Here is a 20,379-nt window from a genome sequence, read left to right on the forward strand (position 1 = left end):
ACAATTAGCAGTGGATCCAGATTAATACTGATAGGAAGAAAGAAAAAGGAATACAGATATATTAGCATCTTCTAGAATCCAGGCCTATTTCGCTTTCTCCATCCCCGGCATCACCTTCACAGGCAGAACCATAAGAGCGGCCGAAAACAACACGTGCCCCACACACATCACTATCCGCACAATATGAAAAACAACACTGTTTGCCGCTTCGAGAAACAGGGAGCCATGCGGTGGTGGATCACTAAGTGGCCATACGAGCTTCTGTCCAACAACGTCTTCCTGATAAATGGGACATTGGTGACTGTGGTAACGGCGGCCTGTTGAGTGGAATATTTGCTACTACCTCTCTCTCTCTCTCTCTCTCTCTCTCTCTCTCTCTCTCTCTCTCTCTCTCTCTCTCTCTCTCTCTCTCTCTCTCTCTCTCTCTCTCTCTCTCTCTCTCTCTCTCTCTCTCTCTCTCTCTCTCTCTCTCTCTCTGCTGACTGACTGACTGCTATACAAGTGAAGGGCGTGTGAAGCCTGATAGAATTGAGAATTGAAATCCTACGGGATAACACCGGTTTCGCGGCTCCTAATATCCGGATGCCAGGTGTCTGAGCAGTAAGTAATGGGGACCGAGCGAGAGGAAGAGGCAGCCGACACAACCCTCTCCCACACCTGCTGCCCTCCGCAGACATGGGGATTAGGCAGCGTGTCCCTCTCCACCTTTCTCTTCTCCCCAGCCCTGATGTCATGATGGCTCCTCTGCATGGCCAAACACATGTCAGGCAGCATTAGCTTGTATCAAACACCAATCTTTCTGCTCAGGATTTTGAATGCACCAGGTGCAACCATGCAACCTCTAATTATGAACCTTTCGATGACGACTTCGATTGTAATCATGTTCTGGTTTTTCTCTATGGTTATGGAGAGGAATTTGAAAACAGGACAGGATAAAGGGGATAAACAGTTGTAATTTTAAATTTAGCTGAAATATTTTTGTATGTTGACAAATTAATTTTTCCTGCCTGCTTGTTTCTCCTCAGTGTTTCTAGCTATGGTTCTTTCATTGTATTATACTTTATTGTGCCGCACAGGGACAATTCCAGGGGGGGAAATATATATATACTGTTACATCTTACATTTGTGACTTTCAATTACCCTCACGAGTGAATTTCAATGAGCATACAGAAATAGCCAGTGTCCAAAGGTTAAAGCCTTTTTCTTTAGTCGCCAGCCAACAGATATTAAGGGGAAATAACAAATGAAGGATTACTCTAAGATTACTGAACAAATGAAATAAACCCTTGCTGGGATTTGGGGAACCACCAAAACTTGGTACTTTTTTTTTTGTTTATAGCTTGACTAGAAATGAGAAAAGAAGGTATATATATAAAAAAATGTCTTTTGTTTTTAGCATCTCTCTTTCTGCCATGGCTCCTGTACACATTGATAACATTTTAAGTGTTATATGAATAATGTAATAATATAATCAATTGACGTCCCCAAATGAAACACTAAATACAAAAACTATACACTGACTGCGACTATTTTGTAGATTCTGAATAAGGACCTCATTTAGAGACCATGCAAAACTAATTAGGATCCCTACCGACAGAGAAGATTGTTATTCGATCAAGCCTTTGAATTAAACAATCAAAAAAACACTTACAAATCAATCACAAGTGTGAATGCGATACAACAGGTATCGAGGCACCTGGGAAGGGTGTAAACTGATTGGAACCATCAATAATTCGCTTATAGACAAAATACGACAATTTGATACAACCCTTAACTCTCTCTTTCCAATAATGTAAGATAAGCGATGATGGCTTTTTGTGGACGGTAAGGCGCCAGTAGTTACTTCCCAAATGATGTCTTTGTCTACGACAGCATCGAGTAGCCAAGTGTCTGGGGATGAGATGGGTTCTTAGATAGATTCATAATTTGTCTTTAGTTGTTTAGTCTGTTAAACCATAGGTCATAGCTTACAATTAAGGTAGCAATTATGATTACAATTAAAAAGACGTCTTTATAAACAATGAAAAACATGGCGGCCCCCAGGGAAGAGGCTCCCACGTAGATGTAAAGGGCTCAAACTAATCTAGCGAAAACACAACAAGTGTTATTTTCATGGGATTATACACCAATGTGAACATACTTATGCATGTTATATTCCATTTCTGCCAAATTCATTCCGATAAATTGTCAACAATGCACCTTTAAATGTACAGCAACAAATAAAGGTCGCCTTCAGCAGGTAATCATAAAATATGAATCAACTCAAAACCCAATGAGTTCTTGTTTGCAGGGGGAATAGTAATGAGTGACTACTATTGCACTGATTATTTCAAACTGCCTTAATTATTAGAAAACAATCCATTCAAGAAGACAGGTTATATTAGTGAAATGCATATTGTAAACATGTTCACCGTAGCTCTAAGGCCTATAGGCTAGCTGGTTGTAAATCCCAGTTTATATAAATAGCTTGATGCAGAGTGAAATAGGAAAACTACTTTACAGAGTCTATCAAATGCAGCACATTTGAATAACTTAAATAACAACTTTTCAGACTGATCTTCTTAAAGTCGTTTTTCTACCACAGATAATGTGGTCTCCATTTTCCCATCCTGAATTCCTATCGTTCTCTTTAATCCATTCCTTACCCCTCAGAGTATACTGGGCCAGGGAGATCGCTTCCCTCAAGCGAGATCTCACGATTAAAGAAAGCCAGAGTCTGAGTAATTAAGTAATTGGTAATTAAGCGAATCTAATTTATGTCTGGGAAGGATGTTCTTGTAATTATACCTGCCCTGGCCCACTTCATTAAGAGACGCACTACCGGTTTATATTCCTGTATGGAATAATGCCAATTATTCGATATATGAGCCAAAGAGAGAGTGAAACACCCAGCCTTACCACCAAAGCATTGGTATGAGACCTGTCATTTCAGCACTACTTGTAGCATGCAAGACGGTGCGTTATTGAATAGTTTGCTGTCGAGTCCACAGTGTGGAGATCTTTCAGGACAAATAACCACTATATACCACTACAATCACTGCACATCAAGTCAACAACGTAGACCTATTGAGACAAACCACTGGGAATCCCTTCTTAATCCCTTGAATAACTAAGGGTTTAAAACATTGTTTCATTGAAAGTCCACGAGTAAACACCCTATGAATTTTTTTTATTGAATAACTGTAGACTGTTGGGATGTCAAGGAATAGCCACAAACCCTTCTTGTCAACAATTTTCTAAATAGCAAAACCCCAACAACATGTATGCATATGTTGCCTTGTCAGACAAATGGTCAATAGAAAATTAAGTCAAGATGTAGGCTTTGATTTTTCGTTTTTTATCAAAAGAGTTCAATGAAAAATATTTTGTAAAGCTCTCTTACCTTCTCTTACGAGTGAGATCCTATCCATGATTTCACCTATCTTCCAGAATTTGAGCAGGAGGCACGACCACATTCGTGTTGTATCTTTGCAGTGGGCAACTGACAGCTATGGCATTGGGCAGAGGGAGGAAGAAGGAGAGGCAGAGAACGAGAAAGAGAGGGAAAGCAAGAGATAGAGGGAAAGCAAGGGAGAAAGAGAGAGAGAGAGAGAGAGAGAGAGAGAGAGAGAGAGAGAGAGAGAGAGAGAGAGAGAGAGAGAGAGAGAGAGAGAGAGAGAGAGAGAGAGAGAGAGAGAGAGAGAGAGAGAGAGAGAGAGAGAGAGAGAATGTAATAACGCTGACTCGTAGTCACAATATCATTTTTAATTGTCCCCGCGAAAATTAATTGCACGATTTGTCATAAACTCAAGTGGTTTACCATAAAATATACCATGCACCGACCACCTTTATGTCGAATGACAAGTTGCAGGTTATTTGACTGGTGTAACAAGTGAGTCATAGTCATCCTCACACACTTTCACGTGTAAAGTGTGTTTATCTGTGTCCTCCGGGTTCTTCGTATGTGTGTTCGTGTTCAGTCAGTGCAAATAATATATCGACCATGACAAAGAACAGCGACACTACATGCAGGCAATTTACAAACCGACATACATACATTTAGATAAAAATAAATTTCAATTTCTTAAAATAATTTGTGTTGGCTATGATTCAGTATGCGTGAGTAAGTGTACGTGGGTTTATGTTTAATCGTGTAGTATGTATTGAACCCACTGGGGGGCGCTACATGAACATAGTTCTAATATTGCGACTGGATTGACAGTTGGGGGGAAGATCAACTAACAAATGGTTAACATTTTACATTAATTATAATAAATGTGTGTAGTAAAATAGCAACAAGGTCTTATTAGTTTTCAAATACCTGACTACAAACGTATTCAAATAAATGCGGATGCGTTATTGTCTGTGTTATTTGGTCATTATTTCGAGACGTGTGACAAATGAATCAGGGTTAAACGGCAAAAAAAAAAAAGGCCAATAACCAAGATTACAACGACCGAAACCTCGGGTCGAAACCATCGACCAAGGAAGATCTTATGGGCTGGATCGTTCACCTCTCGCGATGCTTCCGCCTCTGCGTTTCCTTTCGCTTTAGTCCGGTGATGGGCAAATCGAGAAACATCAACATAGTAACCCGGGAAAAGGCAACGCTGGCGGCGGGTTACTAAACTTTTGACCTACAACTTTGTAACTCGGTTTGACCATTGGGTTGCCAGGATACTTCGCGCAGATACCTCAAAATGTCTGCGTGCTGCCATTAAATTAGCTATTAGTTACTATTGCTAGCCCTAGAACAGCCCGCTAGCTACAGCTAGCTGCGCTAGCAAGTTAGCTACGGGGGCAAAGAAGTCTGAAGAAGTTGGCATTTCCTCGTCATGAAACAATACTCTTGAGTATGGACAGTTGAGACGATCGGATAATTGTTCCAGAGGTATGTTTTATAATAGAAGCCGGTGATATTTATGAGATGTTGGAGCTAACCTTACTGCTGGTGGCTATGGCTATTCCCTGGGCTGTGTAGTGTTCCGGTAGAAGTTAAGTCGTGAATACTTTACATTCTTAACTCCACGGCCGTCGAAAAAGTCGGATATTGGTATCCAAATTCACTGTCCATGTACTCTCAGTGTTATGAATTGTAAAACGTATTGGTATAACTACGTGTAGGACTGTTACTGTGAGCGGTGTGCCACCGAATCTAATGTTTGATTGACTCTGTTGACACTTAGTTAGCTAAGCGACCGGCCGGCGGTGACTAAAGTGTGAAACCAATACTTTCAGTAGCAGAAGTCACAAGGCAATCTGCCTTTCATCAGATGATACCACCGCCTTATCAGTGTTGGCTGTATTATGTTGATAATTTACCAAGTATGTTGTCTATATTGGATAATTATTACGTGCGGCATTAGCCCCTCTAATCAGTGGTCACCGGGATGTTAGCCTAGTCCTGTCAACAACTGCTAACGTTCAACAAAGTTGATTAGTGATTTCTTTTGGGGACTTGATTCAAAACTAACATCAACAATACTGGAAATAAAGACGTACTCGGGGTTAGACTTTGGTTTCACCGTCATGTAGTTATTAATCTTCGAGAATACATTTCTTCAAGGGATTTAAATATTGATTCAGGTGCAGTAGATTGCAGCTGCCATCTACGAGACCGCTGACGTTTCTGTACCAGACAGCCATGTTAATTAGACATGTAAGCACTTTTATTGAACACAAGCGTCCCATTCTCTCCGGAAGCAGTAGTACTGCTTCTCCTTGTGTTTCTTCAGGTCTGAGGCGATCCCTCCAACCAGGCTGTATCATGTGATCATGAGTAAACTGGCGTCTACGCTCCGATTGTGAAATATGATATATGGCTGACTGTCACTGGTTCTTCCTCTAAAACAGATTGGATGTACATGTTCTTTTGTTGTAGTGATTTTGCTAGGTCACACTATTATAGGAATCCTGCGTGATTCATCGTTACACAATTAAGCCGAATCAGTATGATGACAGCCAGTTAACTGTCGGTCGTTGTGACACGAAGTCAGTCAATCTTATCCGTTTGTATCTGCAAAAAATCAGCAACAGATATTTAATGTTATCTTTCTCACTTATTAGATTAAGGTATACCATTTCACAAGGCATTTTGTGTGCGTGAAGGGGAGACGAAATCGTATCTCTTGCTGTGCTCTTCTTGTGGCATCCTCTGAGGAAAATTCTGCTGTAGAACCTGTTTTAAATGGCAGGGCACTATCTACTGTCAACAATCTGTCATATGAATGAGGGATGTCTTGGCGTCAGCTTTTTACTTTGGGCATTTTATATGAGTTAATGCAAGTTGCATCTGCAGTCTGAGACGAGGTCTCGGCGAGGTCCTCAATGAAATTTAATCTCAAATTTGCATGGGGTTATTCTTCCCCCCAGGATTATTTATTTGGAGCGGAAAATGTTAATGCATGATTGTGAACAGGATTATCCAGTCAATCACCAAACAATATGAATATTGACACAATCACTAAAAGGCTAATTCTGTGAGTACCTTCGCTGTTTTCCTTTTGGCTGCAGGGTAGAAAGAGATGAGTAGCAGTAAGACGACTGCAGTCTCTCTCCACAGCTCTGCAAGGCATCGGAATGGCGATGTCAGAGGTACAACTTTATGGTTTCTTTGCTTTAGGATTGGTCTTTGTGTTGATGTAAAGTATCAAGGAGTATCCTCCCTAAAATCACACTCTGTACAGCCCTTAAGGGTTGGATTATATGGCAGCACTGAATCTGTTGATCTTTTTGGTATGCATAGTTCTTCTGTTTCCTGAATCGTCTTTCCCCTCACGCGTAGATCTCAACGCTGCATGGGAAGCCCTTTCTCAGTCAAAAGTTGCTGTAAGTATGTCAGGAACACTTTGCCAGCCTAATGACTGCTTCAACGTTGGTGAAAGCTTCATAATGGTTTGAGAAAAAAAAAAAGGTTTTGGGAAATCAGGGTGTGGCCTTGGAAATTTAAAGCTACAAAGGCGACCGCTAATTACCTTCAGTCTTCTACATCATTAGTCCATCCAACCACTAAGTCTGATGTTTCTGGTCTTTCTCTATAGTTGCGGCACATAGAGAATCGCCTGGAGGCCGCTCCAGGGACTGGGGTTTTGTTGGAGTCCGTCATGGACCCTAAGAAACACGCCTCAAGGAAGCTCAGCCGCAGAGGTTAGTTCCCTGGGGTACATGAAATGATGACATCATACCGTGCAAAAACTCCAATGTTATTACAAATTAGCTTCAGAAGCAGAAGTTCCAAATCAAAGGGATTGCTCTGTGTACCACCGTTAACGTTAGCCCTGTCTCCCACTATGAAATGAATCAACCATTTAACCATTGTGATGACCGTGGAATGACTCTACTTGACCCTGGATGTGACAGCTGGCAGGGGGGCAGATGATGCGGGAGGGTCGTCCAAGCGGAGGGGCCATGGAAATCATAGCCCAGAGAAGAGCAGTTCCCGCAGCCCACTGAGAAACGCCACCCTGGACAGTAATGTCCGAAAGAATAACGTGGAGTTCAGGGAGCCGCTGGCCTCCTTCAGGTACCGGCCTAAGGTCTCTTCTACCTCTCTCATTAACCGGCGCGTTGGCTTACGTTCAAGTCATCAGTCTGCCAGTCCAGAACACGTTGTTGTCGGTGTGGTTTGTTGTGTGTGGATGCAAATGGATAAGACATTTTTAGTACTCTAGGCCTGAGTTTCTCAGTGGTTTTTTTCATCCGTTAGATTTGTGGTGATGCTTCAATTGCGTCAGTTAGGAGTTTTAAACCAGTAACCCCTGAGGTTCTCTAGTGCACAAGGGCTCCTTTCAAAGATCATATGCTTCTGACATCCCCCCACTTGAAAAGCTTACAAGTAGCAAGAGCTTTATGCTTTAGTGCTTTACTTCCCAAATTTTTTCTTATTGAATTCTTAATTTAAGCATTGTGATCATTTGCTCCTCGCAATGTGTGTTTAACAGAATTTTACATTCCAAGGCTGTACTGCAAATTATTCCCCCTTTGTCCCAACATTAGCTTCATCTTCAACCAGCTTTGCTTGCAGGCTGTATTACCTAACATTAACACTGTGTCTCTCTCTGTGGTGGAGATGAAAGAGAGGCCTTCTGCCTGATTCATGATTATACAATTTTTCAATATCCTTGTAGATGAGACGAATCACAACAATGTCCCATTGACCTTAATGCAGGCTGCAAGCTATCACTGTGGATGAAGCATCCATAGAAAGGGATCATCATGTTCTCACCGTGTTGATTCTAATAAATGAGAAAATAGACGGCTGATGCAACTTCTTATCAGCACCGCATTTCTGCTTGGGTACTGCAGCTAATCCCTAACATTGAACTGGTAAATTACAATGTTTTACATCCCGCAACTGCTGTGCCACGAATTGCTGGAAATATATACTTGGTAGAAGTGAAAATAGGAGACGGTTATGTGATCTCATGATCTCAGACCTGCTGTGCTCGTACGACAGCAGAGTAGTTTTGTTCTAGTAGCTATAACTATAGTATTTACCTGAACAATGTAATCGTGTTCACACGGAGACAAGTTAGAACTTTTTGTTTTCAGAAAGGGCCACGCCAAAATCACAGAGTGCACCCCCTACTGCTTATTCAGTCCCAAATGTACTCCCAGTAAGTGGTAAATTACAAGTAAATCTTGATCCTCTTCCTGATCCTACGTAATCTGGTTCCGTTGCAGGGATGCCACTCCTCCACCACTCCAGCCTTCACAGCTGGAGGCCTGTAGCACCCAGTCAGCGTCTGGACCGCCCCTCCCTCCGACCCAGTCCCCCTCGGACCCCTCCCTCAGTCAGCTGGTCTACCAGAGGGACACCAGGGACAGACAGACGGACGGCGACCTGGACAGCACGCACTCCTCGGCTCTGGCGAGCACAGAGGTCCGCTACCTCAACGACCGGTCCGCCCTGGACGCCACGAGGCCCCCGCCCGTCCAGGCGGCCCTCGCCGCGGCGGGCGAGGACTGCCATCCCCGGGCGCCGCCGTGCGCCAGCCACGCGCAGAGCCTCCCTCCGGCCCGAGCGGATCTCTCGGCGTCCTCCAGCCCGGGCTCGACCTCGGCCGTGGCCTCGCAGCGGCTGGAGAACCTGCGGCGGCGGCAGCCCGACGAGAAGCTGGAGAAGCTGAAGGAGCGCATCCGCAAGCAGAGGGAACACCTGGAGGAGGCGGCGGAGCGGGACAAGCTGCTGGGCTACCTGGAGCAGCCCATACGGGGAGCCTTGGGAAGCTCCAGCAGTGGTACCGTCCCAACGCCCATGGCTAAGGTCCGCAAGGTGGCGCCCGCCCCCCCTGCGCCCGTGTACAGAGGTACGAGGACATGTCCATCCAGCACCGACCCCTCATTCACACCACCACGGCACGCGGTACCCTCTGGTTGTTATGGGTGAAAGACCGAAAGCAATGTGCCGCAATGTTGTGCCAACAAGTTTATCTTTGGTAATGCTTCTCTCTCCCCTCCTTCTTTTTTCATTTGAAAGGTTTCAACAGCAGCGAGACAAAGATCAAGACTGCGGATGGGAAGGTGTGGAAGGAGGAGGAGTTCCACAACCTCAGTAGAGACTTCTACATGGACTTGTCACGCCAGCTTGCTGGTACGACCTGAAAAATAACACGAGTACAAGCGCACACAATTTGTTTGTCGCTCACCTTTTATGTCTAGAAAAGTGTAATTAGAATAAGTCAATAGTCAATTGAAAATCCTTAAGGTACCACTGATTCAATCTTGGCAGTGGAATCTGCTGTTTCATCAGCATCAGATGTACTTTTAAAAGACTGGGTTTAATGACGGAGGTTAAGTGCCCTACACTTGCGATACGGGCCGGGAATTGCTTGCTCGCCACCGTTTTTGGACGAACACTAAAAACAGCTAAATGATGTTCTGTCGAAGTTGTTAAAACATGCTGTAATGCTTTGAACATTCAAGCAGCTGTTAACTCAAAGACCCTCTCTGTGGACATGCGCGTTTGTTCCTCAGTCGAAGGCCTGCCCTGTGTGCTAGGGTGGCTGGCTGGATGCATGTGGTTTCTCTGCAGCAGAGTTTCCAGGCGAGGTGCCACGACCACAGCACAGCAGCGCTCCTTTTTTTTCCAGTGTACTCCCAGCGACCCTAACCCTTCCTAGGATTAATGTCCTCTCCGCTAGCGTGCATGCCCTCCTGCACGTTCCGTGGCTTCCATGTGGGTTACAAGACCCTCATTCCATCTTGCGTTACCCCCTTATCACAGAAAGACACGCATGACCTAAATATATAACGTAACCATAGCCATGTTTGTTGGAAACTCTCCAAGAACATGTGCTATAACTCCCACGGGTGTGCATGTTGCACACAATTTAGTTATGTCGTATAGTATCCAGTATGTTTTTTGTTTCCACACTGCTCATTAATCCATGTCTGCATATTGGCAGGGTTCAACCGTGAATGTGAAGAAACATAGGCTAACTGTGCTTTACTCAAAATGAAATGAGCCTTTTGTGCGCAAAAATGATTTCTGAATCTACATGTTAGTAGTAGGGGACTCTGCCCAGTTTTCATCTTTAATTATGCCTAGTGTAATGGTACAATGCACACAATGGAGCTTCACAGTGGAGCTCTTTTCCTCCTGGAACGGTGTTCATACCAGGCAGAAATGGGTCATTTGTCTTTCTGCGGGGCAACCCCCACTGAATTCTCCACGTGTTGGTTTGTGTGCAGAGAGCTCCAGACAGCAGCATCAGAGTGAGGCGCGGGGAGCGGAGCGCCCCAAAGATAGGAGACCCCCCAAACCGGTCCGCAAGGTCCACAGGTCCTCTGAGCCACACCTCAAGCAAGGTAGGTTCCCCTCTGGAAAATGAATGTGTTCTGGCTGGGATTTAGGGACCGTGGTTCCAGGTGCAATGTCTGGCTGAATTGAACCGGTGGTTGCATCATTTACACCCTTCAGTCATCCATTAGCACCAGGTGTCTCATGCACACGCACACACACACAGCTTAATAAGTATGTTGTATTATGTAAATATGAAGTGAGTAGATTAAACTTAAAAATAACCAGCCGGGTTCTAACAACCATTTCAGTTCCAGATATTTATTTTTAATGGCGTGGCAGATTATGACATGGTGATGGTTCACTGTGTGGATTTTCTCCAAAATTATAATACTATTATTTTCCTATGTTAATGTATTTCCCAAAGGAAAAGCGCTGTGTGTGTGTGTGTGTGTGTGTGTGTGTGTGTGTGTGTGTGTGTGTGTGTGTGTGTGTGTGTGTGTGTGTGTGTGTGTGTGTGTGTGTGTGTGTGTGTGTGTGTGTGTGTGTGTGTGTGTGTGCACAAGATAGAAAATGAAGAGCCAACGCTGGCAAGCCCAGCCTCCTCTAAGCCTCTTAACATCCATGCACAAATGTCCTGCGAGTGGTGACATGTTGACAACGACCCTCATTGATAATGGAGACGGCCTAGTATAGAAATGCAAAAACTGTCTCAATCAACCTGGCCACCGCACAGCTCTGACTACAGAAGATACTGTCCATTTGTACACTCTTGACACTCTTCATGGGGGCACCTACTTACTTGTCAAACGTGCAAACTGTTGCCATTTGTTTTTCAACACTGTTTAGTCATTTAAAGAGGTGCTTTTATTCAAAGCGACTACCCGTGAGTTACTTAAGGTGCAAGGCGCACAAGGAAAAGGCGCTGTTTGTGTTTGGATGCAGTCTTCCTCCTTGGTGTTAAATGTCCTCACGCCACTCTCTCCAGCCACCTCGCTATAAATAGCCAGTCAGAGTCTGTGATCAAGAGGAGTCTTGTTGGCTTATCCACACAGCATAAACAGCTGCATGGCTGTTGGCTATACAGCCTCAAGTCCTGGCGCTGTGTGGTGATGTGCAAGGATCACACCAGTGTTTGTGAATAACCGATTTGGATTAATCAAGTTTGAAGACGAGTTGATGATTAGTACAAGCCTCAACATGCCACGCGGGGGTTTTATTTCCTTCAGCTGTTGAGGCTGATGTTTCGTGGCATCTTTTTTCAAAGTCATTTTACACGGGTGATGCCTGCACAAGAGATGTTTAATCAAAGGATATTTCTGCTCTGATCGTAAATGGCATACGGGGCCATTTATAACCTGACCAACACTGTATCAATTATTTGCTTTTGTGACACTGCTTGTTTGCATTAGCCAATTTTTGAGACTGTGTAGCTGGGTGTAACCTGTTTAATTGACGCAAGATATTTGCTATGGCTATGCAAACATGAACCGTATCCGCTTTCCTACGAGTATTGCGTACCTTCTGCACGGTCGTCGGAATAGAACATAGCACCTCACAGGTGTCCCTTCTACATTGACGTGTGGCGAAAGCTTTTGTGTTGACCCTGTGCCCACCCTGTGTGTGTACCCCTGCAGTGATCGGGCCGGCGTCGTGGCGCGAGGGCCAGAAGCTGGTGAAGATGGTTCTGGGTCCGGCACCGCGGCAACCCCCAGAGGGCAGACCACAGACATCTGAGAGACCGGGTAAGACAGGCGCCTCTGCTGGAGAACCTGCTCTTTGACCCATATTCACCACACCCCTACTATCAGCCCCATAACGGCCACCCCCTTGTGCTTAACATATCCCGATGTCGGAGTGATTCCTCTGCACGCCTGCTCCACATGCTGTCAATACATTGTTTACTTGGATAATCGGCCTCCACTCTTATGTCATTTTAGAAAACATAAAATCTGCTACATTTTCCTCTCTCTAACTTTGATTTCTTCCATTAGTGTTGCAGATCAGGAGTTAGTTTTAAAGGGGAATTTTTAAGGCTGCATGGATAACTATAGTCTACAAGATTTGCACACATCCCCATCTCCAGCTCTCCATCTCTTTTACGCATGATCTTTCTGGCCGGGCCCCGCCTAATGTAGTCCTTCACTGACCGGACAAAACAGGGATTGACTGGCTTTTTCTGGTTGGCTGCATGATTAACCATGGTCTGATCTGCTATGCTGGTCCCTCTAGAGCAGGAGGCATGTAGTCTGGGGTTTGTGGAAACGCCCAGGTCTGGATTAGAGTGAAATGTATTGCAATTCTGCCTCCTGACCTAGATATGAGCCAGGGCCATTTAGACTCTTTGCCGCATAGCCTTGTCATTTGGCCTCACATGTTTGGCATTAAAATGATGGAAGCAAGATAATCCCCTTTGTCGTGTTGGTGTTTCCTCTGCTTGCTTCCTTTGTTTGTCCCCAAATGCGACCCAATAGTTTCCCCAACACGTGGCGCTGACCAGTGAACCAGCATAACACTGTGCCCTTCTCTTAACGTCTCCAAGGCCCAGCTCACCGATCAAGCTCGGACCCGCGGCCCGAGCCAACCCGGCGGCCCCGACCCAACAGCACCGAGAGGCCTCGCAGCGGCCGCGGGCGCTCCGGCGCCCGCTCCCACACTACAACCACACTGGCTCCCCAGCCTGCAGCCCGGGAAGAAGCCTTGGTGGCCGCAAGCACAGAGCTGCTGTCGGCCGACATCCAGGGCATCCTGGACGACCTCCAGATGGAGTGCAGGGAGGCTGAGGAGGAGGAGGAGAGGGCGCGGGAGAGGTCCGGTCGGGGCCACAGCGGTACAAGAGGCAGGGGCCGCTCGTCGTCCCGATCGTCCAGGGCCTCGGCCCCTCAAGGGGCCCCCCTCTCGAGGGGCTCCCGCAGCGGCAGCCCCGCCAACCGGAGAGCGGAGCGGCCCGCGGACGCCGCGGACGCCGCGGACGCGGAGCACAGGAAGCGGCACTACGACGCGGACACGGTCCGGCAGTACATCGTCCATCAGCAGGAGGGGAGGCGGAGGCGGCAGATGGAGGAGCGCAGGGCACAGAGGGAGGAGGCGGAGAGGAGGAACCAGAGACTGCAGGAGCTCTACCGGAAGCAGAGAGTGGTCGCTAAGGCCGTGGCCCTTCCCTCTGAGGCCCCTGTGGCAACTGTACAGAGGCGGTTACAGGAGACCTTTACTAAACTGCTGCAAGAGGAGGCAGAGCTGGAAGCAGAAGGCGAACATGAACCGCCTGCTGCTCTACCCACCAATCATCACTTGGTAAATGAACAAGAGCGTAACCTCCTGAATACTATGTATTTCCCTGCATTAGAATAAGAAGAGAATACTGATACGTGTGTGTTTTGCAGCAGAGACCCATGTACCAGCCTTCAGGAGAGTCGGACAAGGAGAACAAGAGGCTGGAGGTTCCCCAAAGTCCATCCAGCAGTGACATGTCTCTGTCCGAGCAACCGCCTCGATTGTCCAGGTTGGAGAGACACAAATGCACACAGACTACACACACCGTTTTCTTTCTTGTCCTTTAAATGATCTCAGCTATCCAGATTAATTCACAAACTTCTAGAATACAAAAGCAGGCAGACAGTTTCCATTGCATCCATATTCCAAAACGACATGACTAATGCGGTTATATTTGAAGAAACTGCAAAGGGAATCATATATTATGCGTCAGTTAAATATATTTCTTGTTCCCAAGATTCCAGTAGCAGTAACAAGTAGTAACATCTAAATGTCATTATTTTGGTAGCTTTCATCATTTTGGACATGAGGAATGTTGGAATCTTTCACTATTTCACCGTCACTCTCTGTCACTTCTCTTCAGATCGTATAATTAATTAGCCTTTGATTTCCTTGGAGGGGAATTTTGATTTGGATCCAAATGTTGTTCTGCTCCCTCGCGAGGTGGTGCTCTCTAATTACCCCTCTGGGATGCATAAAATACTAGGGCTGTCAAGTTCTAGTCGCTTGATATGCACTTGTTCGGCAGAATTCTCATTGGTTGGACACACTCGCTGGTGTTCCTTTCACAAGAAACCATATATCTTTTGGGGTAGGGGGGACAAATGCAGACCGACTCGTCTGCACATCGGGTCAAGGCTACAGTTACTTTCTCCTGGTAGTCTGTTCGTCTCATCTGTTTACATATACCCCCATCCCCGGGCAGAACTACTCCCACGTAAAAACTCGCCTGTACTTATCCCTCCATCCCCTGGAAACCCTGAGCATCACCTGACAGGCAGAGCAACTGTTTGTTTTCAGACTGTTGGTTTCCATGGGCAACAAGTGCCAAGGGCCTTGCCTTCTTCCTCTCCCTGCTTTTACCAATGGATGAGTAGTAACGGAGGAACGTTTACAGCCCCAGATCCCAATTTAGATACAAGGAACGACGCCTCCTATCACTTCCTCACAGGGCCCGTGTTTGCTGTCGGACTCAGGCAGGAGGCACTGGGTAAACAAACAACACTATTTGTCCGTGATAAGGCACCTTGTAACACCCATGACAGCAGGATGCACCAGTATAATTTTTAAATGCGGCCTTACTGCCATTTCAGTGGCGTTTGGTGAATTATACATAGCCGGTACCACTTAAACATGCTTATCTGTCCATTTTGAAATGTTCCAAAAAACAAGCTAAGTTGCCCAATTCCAAGCTTCATTGGAGCAGCTTGAAGTTCAGCAGCTTGCTCAACTGTACCAGATGATAGCCCTTGGGCAAGGATAATTAATAAGAGTTGTCATTCCCAGCTGTGACGAGACGTCAGTCTGACAGGTCTCCGGTGGTTGACAACACCTAAACAACAATAAAGTTCAATCCAAACATGTTTGTGTCGAAAGTGAGGTCGCTTTCTGTAAGCGGTAGGACTAAACACCTTTCTTCCCTTTATCCACCCTTCCTCTTTCTGCTGCAGAAATGATTTAGATATGGGTGTTCTCTCATGGCTTCAGCCGGACCGCACAAGCGTGGCAAGCCGAGCTCCCCAAAACGGCGGTGCTCTGGCGCCTCCTGGTGACCACCTCTTCTCCGAGATATTGAGGCTTGAAACCGAGGCGGTAGCCGCAGCCGCAGCAGCCGGGCACACGCACCGTCCGCACCGCCAGTCCCCGGGCTCCAACGGGTCCCGATCCAAGATGGCCCGGATCGACGCCATCAAGGCCACCGCCGCCTCCCTCTCCAACCGCATCGAGAGCGAGGCGCGGAAACTGGCCGGCGAGGGGACAAACTACGGGACGCCAACCTCCATGGACGCGGACGTGGTTTTGGCCCCGAGGCGCTCTCCGTTGAACCAGGATGCCGGACGGTGGGCCAGTGCGGCCAGCCCCCCGGTCAGGGAGCCCTTCATGATGCCTTCGGACAACCTGGTTGAGCGGATCCAGCGCTCGGAAGACCTCGCCATAAGGATCCAGAAGATTCTGAGCAGCGCCGACCAGAGCTCCTTCGACGGGGACGGCTTGCCCGGTGTGGGCGACCTGCATTCCTACAGAAGGCCGTCCCCGAAGAAGAAAAGTCCGGCGTCCGCGACGGACCTCAAACACCACAGCTACCGCCAGGAAGGGCGGGGTCTGCCCAACGGCCTGGAGAAGGTGCAGCGGCTGGGGGAGCCGGGTCAGCCGCGGGGCCTCGGAGCCAACGGGGACTGGGAGGAACGGGGGAACCACGGGAAGGAGCCCCGAGACTCGAGCGGCGGCTCCATCAGCGAGGGCCCGCTCCAGAGCGACGAGGACCCCAGCCCCCCCCGCCGCGCCACCAACCACGTGCCCCGGATGGCGGACAGCCTGGCGGCCGTCGACTACTGCGCCGGGCGTCAGAGGGAGGACGAGCGACCCCTGGCCCAGTTCCAGAGGGACGCCGAGAGGTACTCGGCCGTCAGCCCCGCCGCCCCGCAGAGAAACGGCACAAGGGCCGCCTGGGAGGAGCTGAGCAAAGGAAGTCCTCTCAGTGTGATCAACATTTACACCAAGAACCTCCACAGCCACCTTAAAGGTCAGTCCCGAGTGGATATACGATACCACTGCACTGCAAACAAACCAAATGTCACTGGGCGTTTATGGAACCTTTTGGGCACAATAGGTTATTGTTGGATGTTATCCAGGTAATGATTGGGCTTTGTCCCAAGGTACCTCTTTGAACATATGTGCTTTAAAACTGAATTGCTGGATTATTCCCCGCCCACCGGCCGACCCCCTCCCATTGTGTTTGTGCCGTAGCGCCAGAGGAGCTGGAGAGAACCTCTCCCTCCGTCCGGTCGCCCCAGTCTGGGGTCAGCCCTGGGGATGCAGCGGCCTACGAGGATGACTTTGTGTCCTCTCGTAGCAGCGGGGCCACTGGCCAATCGAAGAGAAGATACAGTGGACACAGCAGGTGAGGACCGTTACCAACCACTAGGGGGCACTAGTGCCACACGGTAAATGGATTTGTGATGCACATTTACATTAAGGGCATTTAGCAGACCCTTTTATCCAAAGAGACTTGCAATAGGTACATTCGTCAGAAGAACGAGAAACGATATATCTCTGTCGGTACAGTAAAGATATTCATAGAAACCAGTGCCAAGCACTTAGATTTGCTCGGTAAACCCATTCCCCGTATACAACAAAGATAGCTAGGATAAGATGCTACACAATGCTAAATTCTATTTGGAAGTGGCAGGATGTGCAACACACAATCTTGAGTCGCCTGCGGTAGCTGGTGAGCGACTCTTGAGTCCTGACATTGACAGGGAGGAAGTAGTATAGAAATAACTTGCTTCCTTCTTAGACAAATCATCAATGTGTCATTCCAGAAACCCCTTGGGTGTTGAATCCACACTAACATACAACATATTTTGTTTTATATTCGTACAGTATTTATTTAAAGGGAACGTTTGTGTCTGCGTCGTGTTTTCCATCAGTGTGAAGAGTCACTTTGAGGAGCTGATGAGGAGGTCCCCGTACGACAAGAGGAACGGGGACTTCAGCTCTCCTCACCCGTCCCACCACTCGTCCCTGCAGTCCCCCCATCTGTCCTCCGGCTCCTCGTCCGTCTGCCGGGGCTCCAGAGGAAAGAGAGGTGGGTGCACAACACTTTCAGGAGGGGTCCTACCCACTTACAAAACGATCGGTTTTAATGGACCATACATGCAGATAGATTTTCAGGCACTCTCATTTTACAAAGACTGAAGATATAAATAAAGTAATTCTATCCTGTATTTTCTAACCAGATATGCATGGAGAGGGAGTTCAAACAGTTTTATTAAAGGATTTCTTTCTTGCGTCCGTTCGGTGGTTCATTCAAAAACATACAATGTTTTTGTCCGGCCCTCCTTGCAGGAACGGCGTCGGATCGAAGTGACGCTACTGTGCCGGACGAGCAGAAGAGCCCCTGCTCCCCGCATTCAGAAACCCGGTCTGCTGACTCGAGGAAGAGGGGCTCGGAGAGGAGCTCTGCCCACAGCCAGCCTAGGAGCCACCACTCTGACGGGACACTAGGGGGAGCTCCAGAGCCGTCTCCCAGAAGGTACGCTGCACCCAATACAGACTCTGCAGCCTCTTGATTGATCTTTTTAGTAAGTGAGCAGTCAACCACACAAGGTTCCAGCCAGATGTTCTCTGCTATGGTCACTTTGATGGAAGATTTGCTGAAGCCTTCGTTGTGGGGCGCTCTGTGGAGTCTATGGAGTTGTGGCGGTCTGAGGAGGTTAATGGAGATATCCGATGCGTATGGATTTTCCTCATCCGCCAATCACCTCTGCTGTATCCCGTCATACCTTCCGCTTGCTTTTGTGTCCTCACAGAGGGATTGTTCAAGTGGGGAAAGTGGTGCACAGAATATGCTTATGAGGCATAGGAGTTAATACAGCTGCTGTCCGTCCCTGAATCTGTTTCCATCTCAAGGGCTACTCTGTGTTATCGGTAGTATCTTAACGGACTCGGGACGTCCACACGTCCGCCCCAGGTGTTCCTCTCCCTTTGGTACGCCAAGAGAAAATGGAAACGCAAATCCACGCCTGTATGCGCAGCAACGCATAACGTGAGTTCTCTCTTGACTGTTCAGCAGCAGAGCAGGGTGCTACACTAGTACCACTCTGTGACCCCCGCAGCCCCTGCTGTCAGCCATTTAATTACGCCTCGGGTAATTTATCTCAGCGCCAAGTGCTAACTATTTAGGGGGGGGGGGTGCGGTGCTCCCTGCCGGAGGCTGCCAGACCATACAGCAGCGTTGTGGCCAGCCGCTGGGCTGGGGGGGCGGTGGGGGGCTTGGGCGGCCGCGTGCAGGCCGGAGGAGGCTCCCCCCTTCCATCGGAGGGCCGAACACAGGGCTCTTTTGTTCGCCGGGGCCCTGCGAGACGGCTGGTCAGGGGCAGGCCGCCCTGCCGCAACCTGGGCATGGGGCCATGGGAGAGGTGAGGGGAAAGAGAGCTTGTTGTTGTTTCCCTCCCTCCCTCTCTCTCTATCTCCCCCCCCCGCCCCCACAACCCGCCCAGTCGTGACATTTAAGCCCTTCCGCGGCATGGTCCTGAAACCCAGGTGGTAGATTCCTGCCATACCTCGAAGCTCCTCCGTCTTTCCCCTCCGAGTGCGACGAGCCCTTTTGAGCTTTTGAAGTCATAGCCCGACCCTTCACGACCAACGGGAAGTCAAACCGGAATGTTGTTGTGCTTGTGTGGCGTCTCACTGTGAAAAGTGACCGTTATAATTAGGGAATATCATTCGCGAGGAGTCAGCACATGGATCGCCAACGTCGTCATTGTTTCCTCGTGTTTTTATGGTCCTTGGGCACCGTTGCCGTCCATCTGGTTTGTTTATTTGTTTGTTACTGTGTCAGTTGACACTGAGGCCATTATGCTCTTTCCCAGTCTGGGACAGGGCCGTGAAGGAAAGGGGTGCCATTGTTTGTCCCGTTGGTCCCAGGCAGGGGATTTACTCGATGCCCTGATTCCTTTGGAGGCGTGGGCCTCGGCCCCGGGGCTGCGCTGAGCAGCAGTACAATATGGCTTTTGATACGGGGTCCCTGTGACTCAGGTTACACCGCGGCACTCGGCAGCAGGCTTCTCCGAGACAAGGCCCCCTTTTTCTTCATTGTTAAGTCAACCTGCTCCACCGTTTCATATAGACGCCACAGCACCTTGGGCCTGCTGCCTGTACAGTTTGCCACAAAGATACTTGAAGCACAAGTGCTTTATTTACATATTTAAATTCCACTATCTTACTCTTTCTTTTTTTTTTACAAAGCAACCTGTGTGTGAATTGTGCTTCACTATGGAGGTACCGCCTCACCATCACAATCGGCTGCCATGAACCGCACACCAAACCTTCTCTGCATCCTTCTGTTTTCCGTCCCGGGTTATAGTTTGGGGCAGGACGGTGATAAGACGCCCGCTGGCAGCCCTGGCCTGGCCTCTCTCCCGGGCACTCCCGCTGGCCCGGGGTCCCCTCCAGACAGAGCGTCTCCAGGGGTCTCCCCCAGGAGCGGCTCCTCTGGGGGAGCAGGCGCCGTGGCCCAGGGTGCCGCAGCCTCCCCACCAACCAGGAGTCCACCACACGCACACAATGATGGCCGTTTGCCATCGCTCGGTGGCAGAGAGGAGACCACAGGTACGGTCAACCACCTTTCACCCCCTCTTCCACTGCAACTGCGACCGTCCCAA

The 20,379-nt window shown here is 48.1% G+C and overlaps 1 protein-coding gene across 4 annotated transcripts in view; it reads left to right on the plus strand.

The window, feature by feature from the left end:
* Positions 1 to 4,514: 4,514 nt before the first annotated feature.
* cep350 (centrosomal protein 350) overlaps positions 4,515 to 20,379 on the plus strand; it is a 34,541-nt gene continuing 18,676 nt past the window's right edge. For 3 of the 4 annotated variants that reach the window (XM_030372323.1, XM_030372324.1, XM_030372325.1), the window contains exons 1-16: positions 4,515 to 4,870; positions 6,493 to 6,573; positions 6,764 to 6,807; positions 7,020 to 7,125; positions 7,339 to 7,501; positions 8,662 to 9,287; positions 9,458 to 9,571; positions 10,672 to 10,788; positions 12,358 to 12,465; positions 13,263 to 14,014; positions 14,104 to 14,222; positions 15,664 to 16,736; positions 16,961 to 17,114; positions 17,644 to 17,801; positions 18,062 to 18,248; positions 20,082 to 20,326. In XM_030372323.1, the coding sequence (XP_030228183.1) occupies positions 6,504 to 6,573; positions 6,764 to 6,807; positions 7,020 to 7,125; positions 7,339 to 7,501; positions 8,662 to 9,287; positions 9,458 to 9,571; positions 10,672 to 10,788; positions 12,358 to 12,465; positions 13,263 to 14,014; positions 14,104 to 14,222; positions 15,664 to 16,736; positions 16,961 to 17,114; positions 17,644 to 17,801; positions 18,062 to 18,248; positions 20,082 to 20,326 (4,036 nt within the window). In that variant the 5' untranslated portion in view covers positions 4,515 to 4,870; positions 6,493 to 6,503. The remainder of the gene's footprint in view (positions 4,871 to 6,492; positions 6,574 to 6,763; positions 6,808 to 7,019; positions 7,126 to 7,338; positions 7,502 to 8,661; positions 9,288 to 9,457; positions 9,572 to 10,671; positions 10,789 to 12,357; positions 12,466 to 13,262; positions 14,015 to 14,103; positions 14,223 to 15,663; positions 16,737 to 16,960; positions 17,115 to 17,643; positions 17,802 to 18,061; positions 18,249 to 20,081; positions 20,327 to 20,379) is intronic. The other variant, XM_030372326.1, reaches the window with a different exon arrangement.

This window comes from Gadus morhua, chromosome 12 (genome assembly GCF_902167405.1).
Source record: "Gadus morhua chromosome 12, gadMor3.0, whole genome shotgun sequence".
NCBI classification, from domain to species: domain Eukaryota; kingdom Metazoa; phylum Chordata; class Actinopteri; order Gadiformes; family Gadidae; genus Gadus; species Gadus morhua.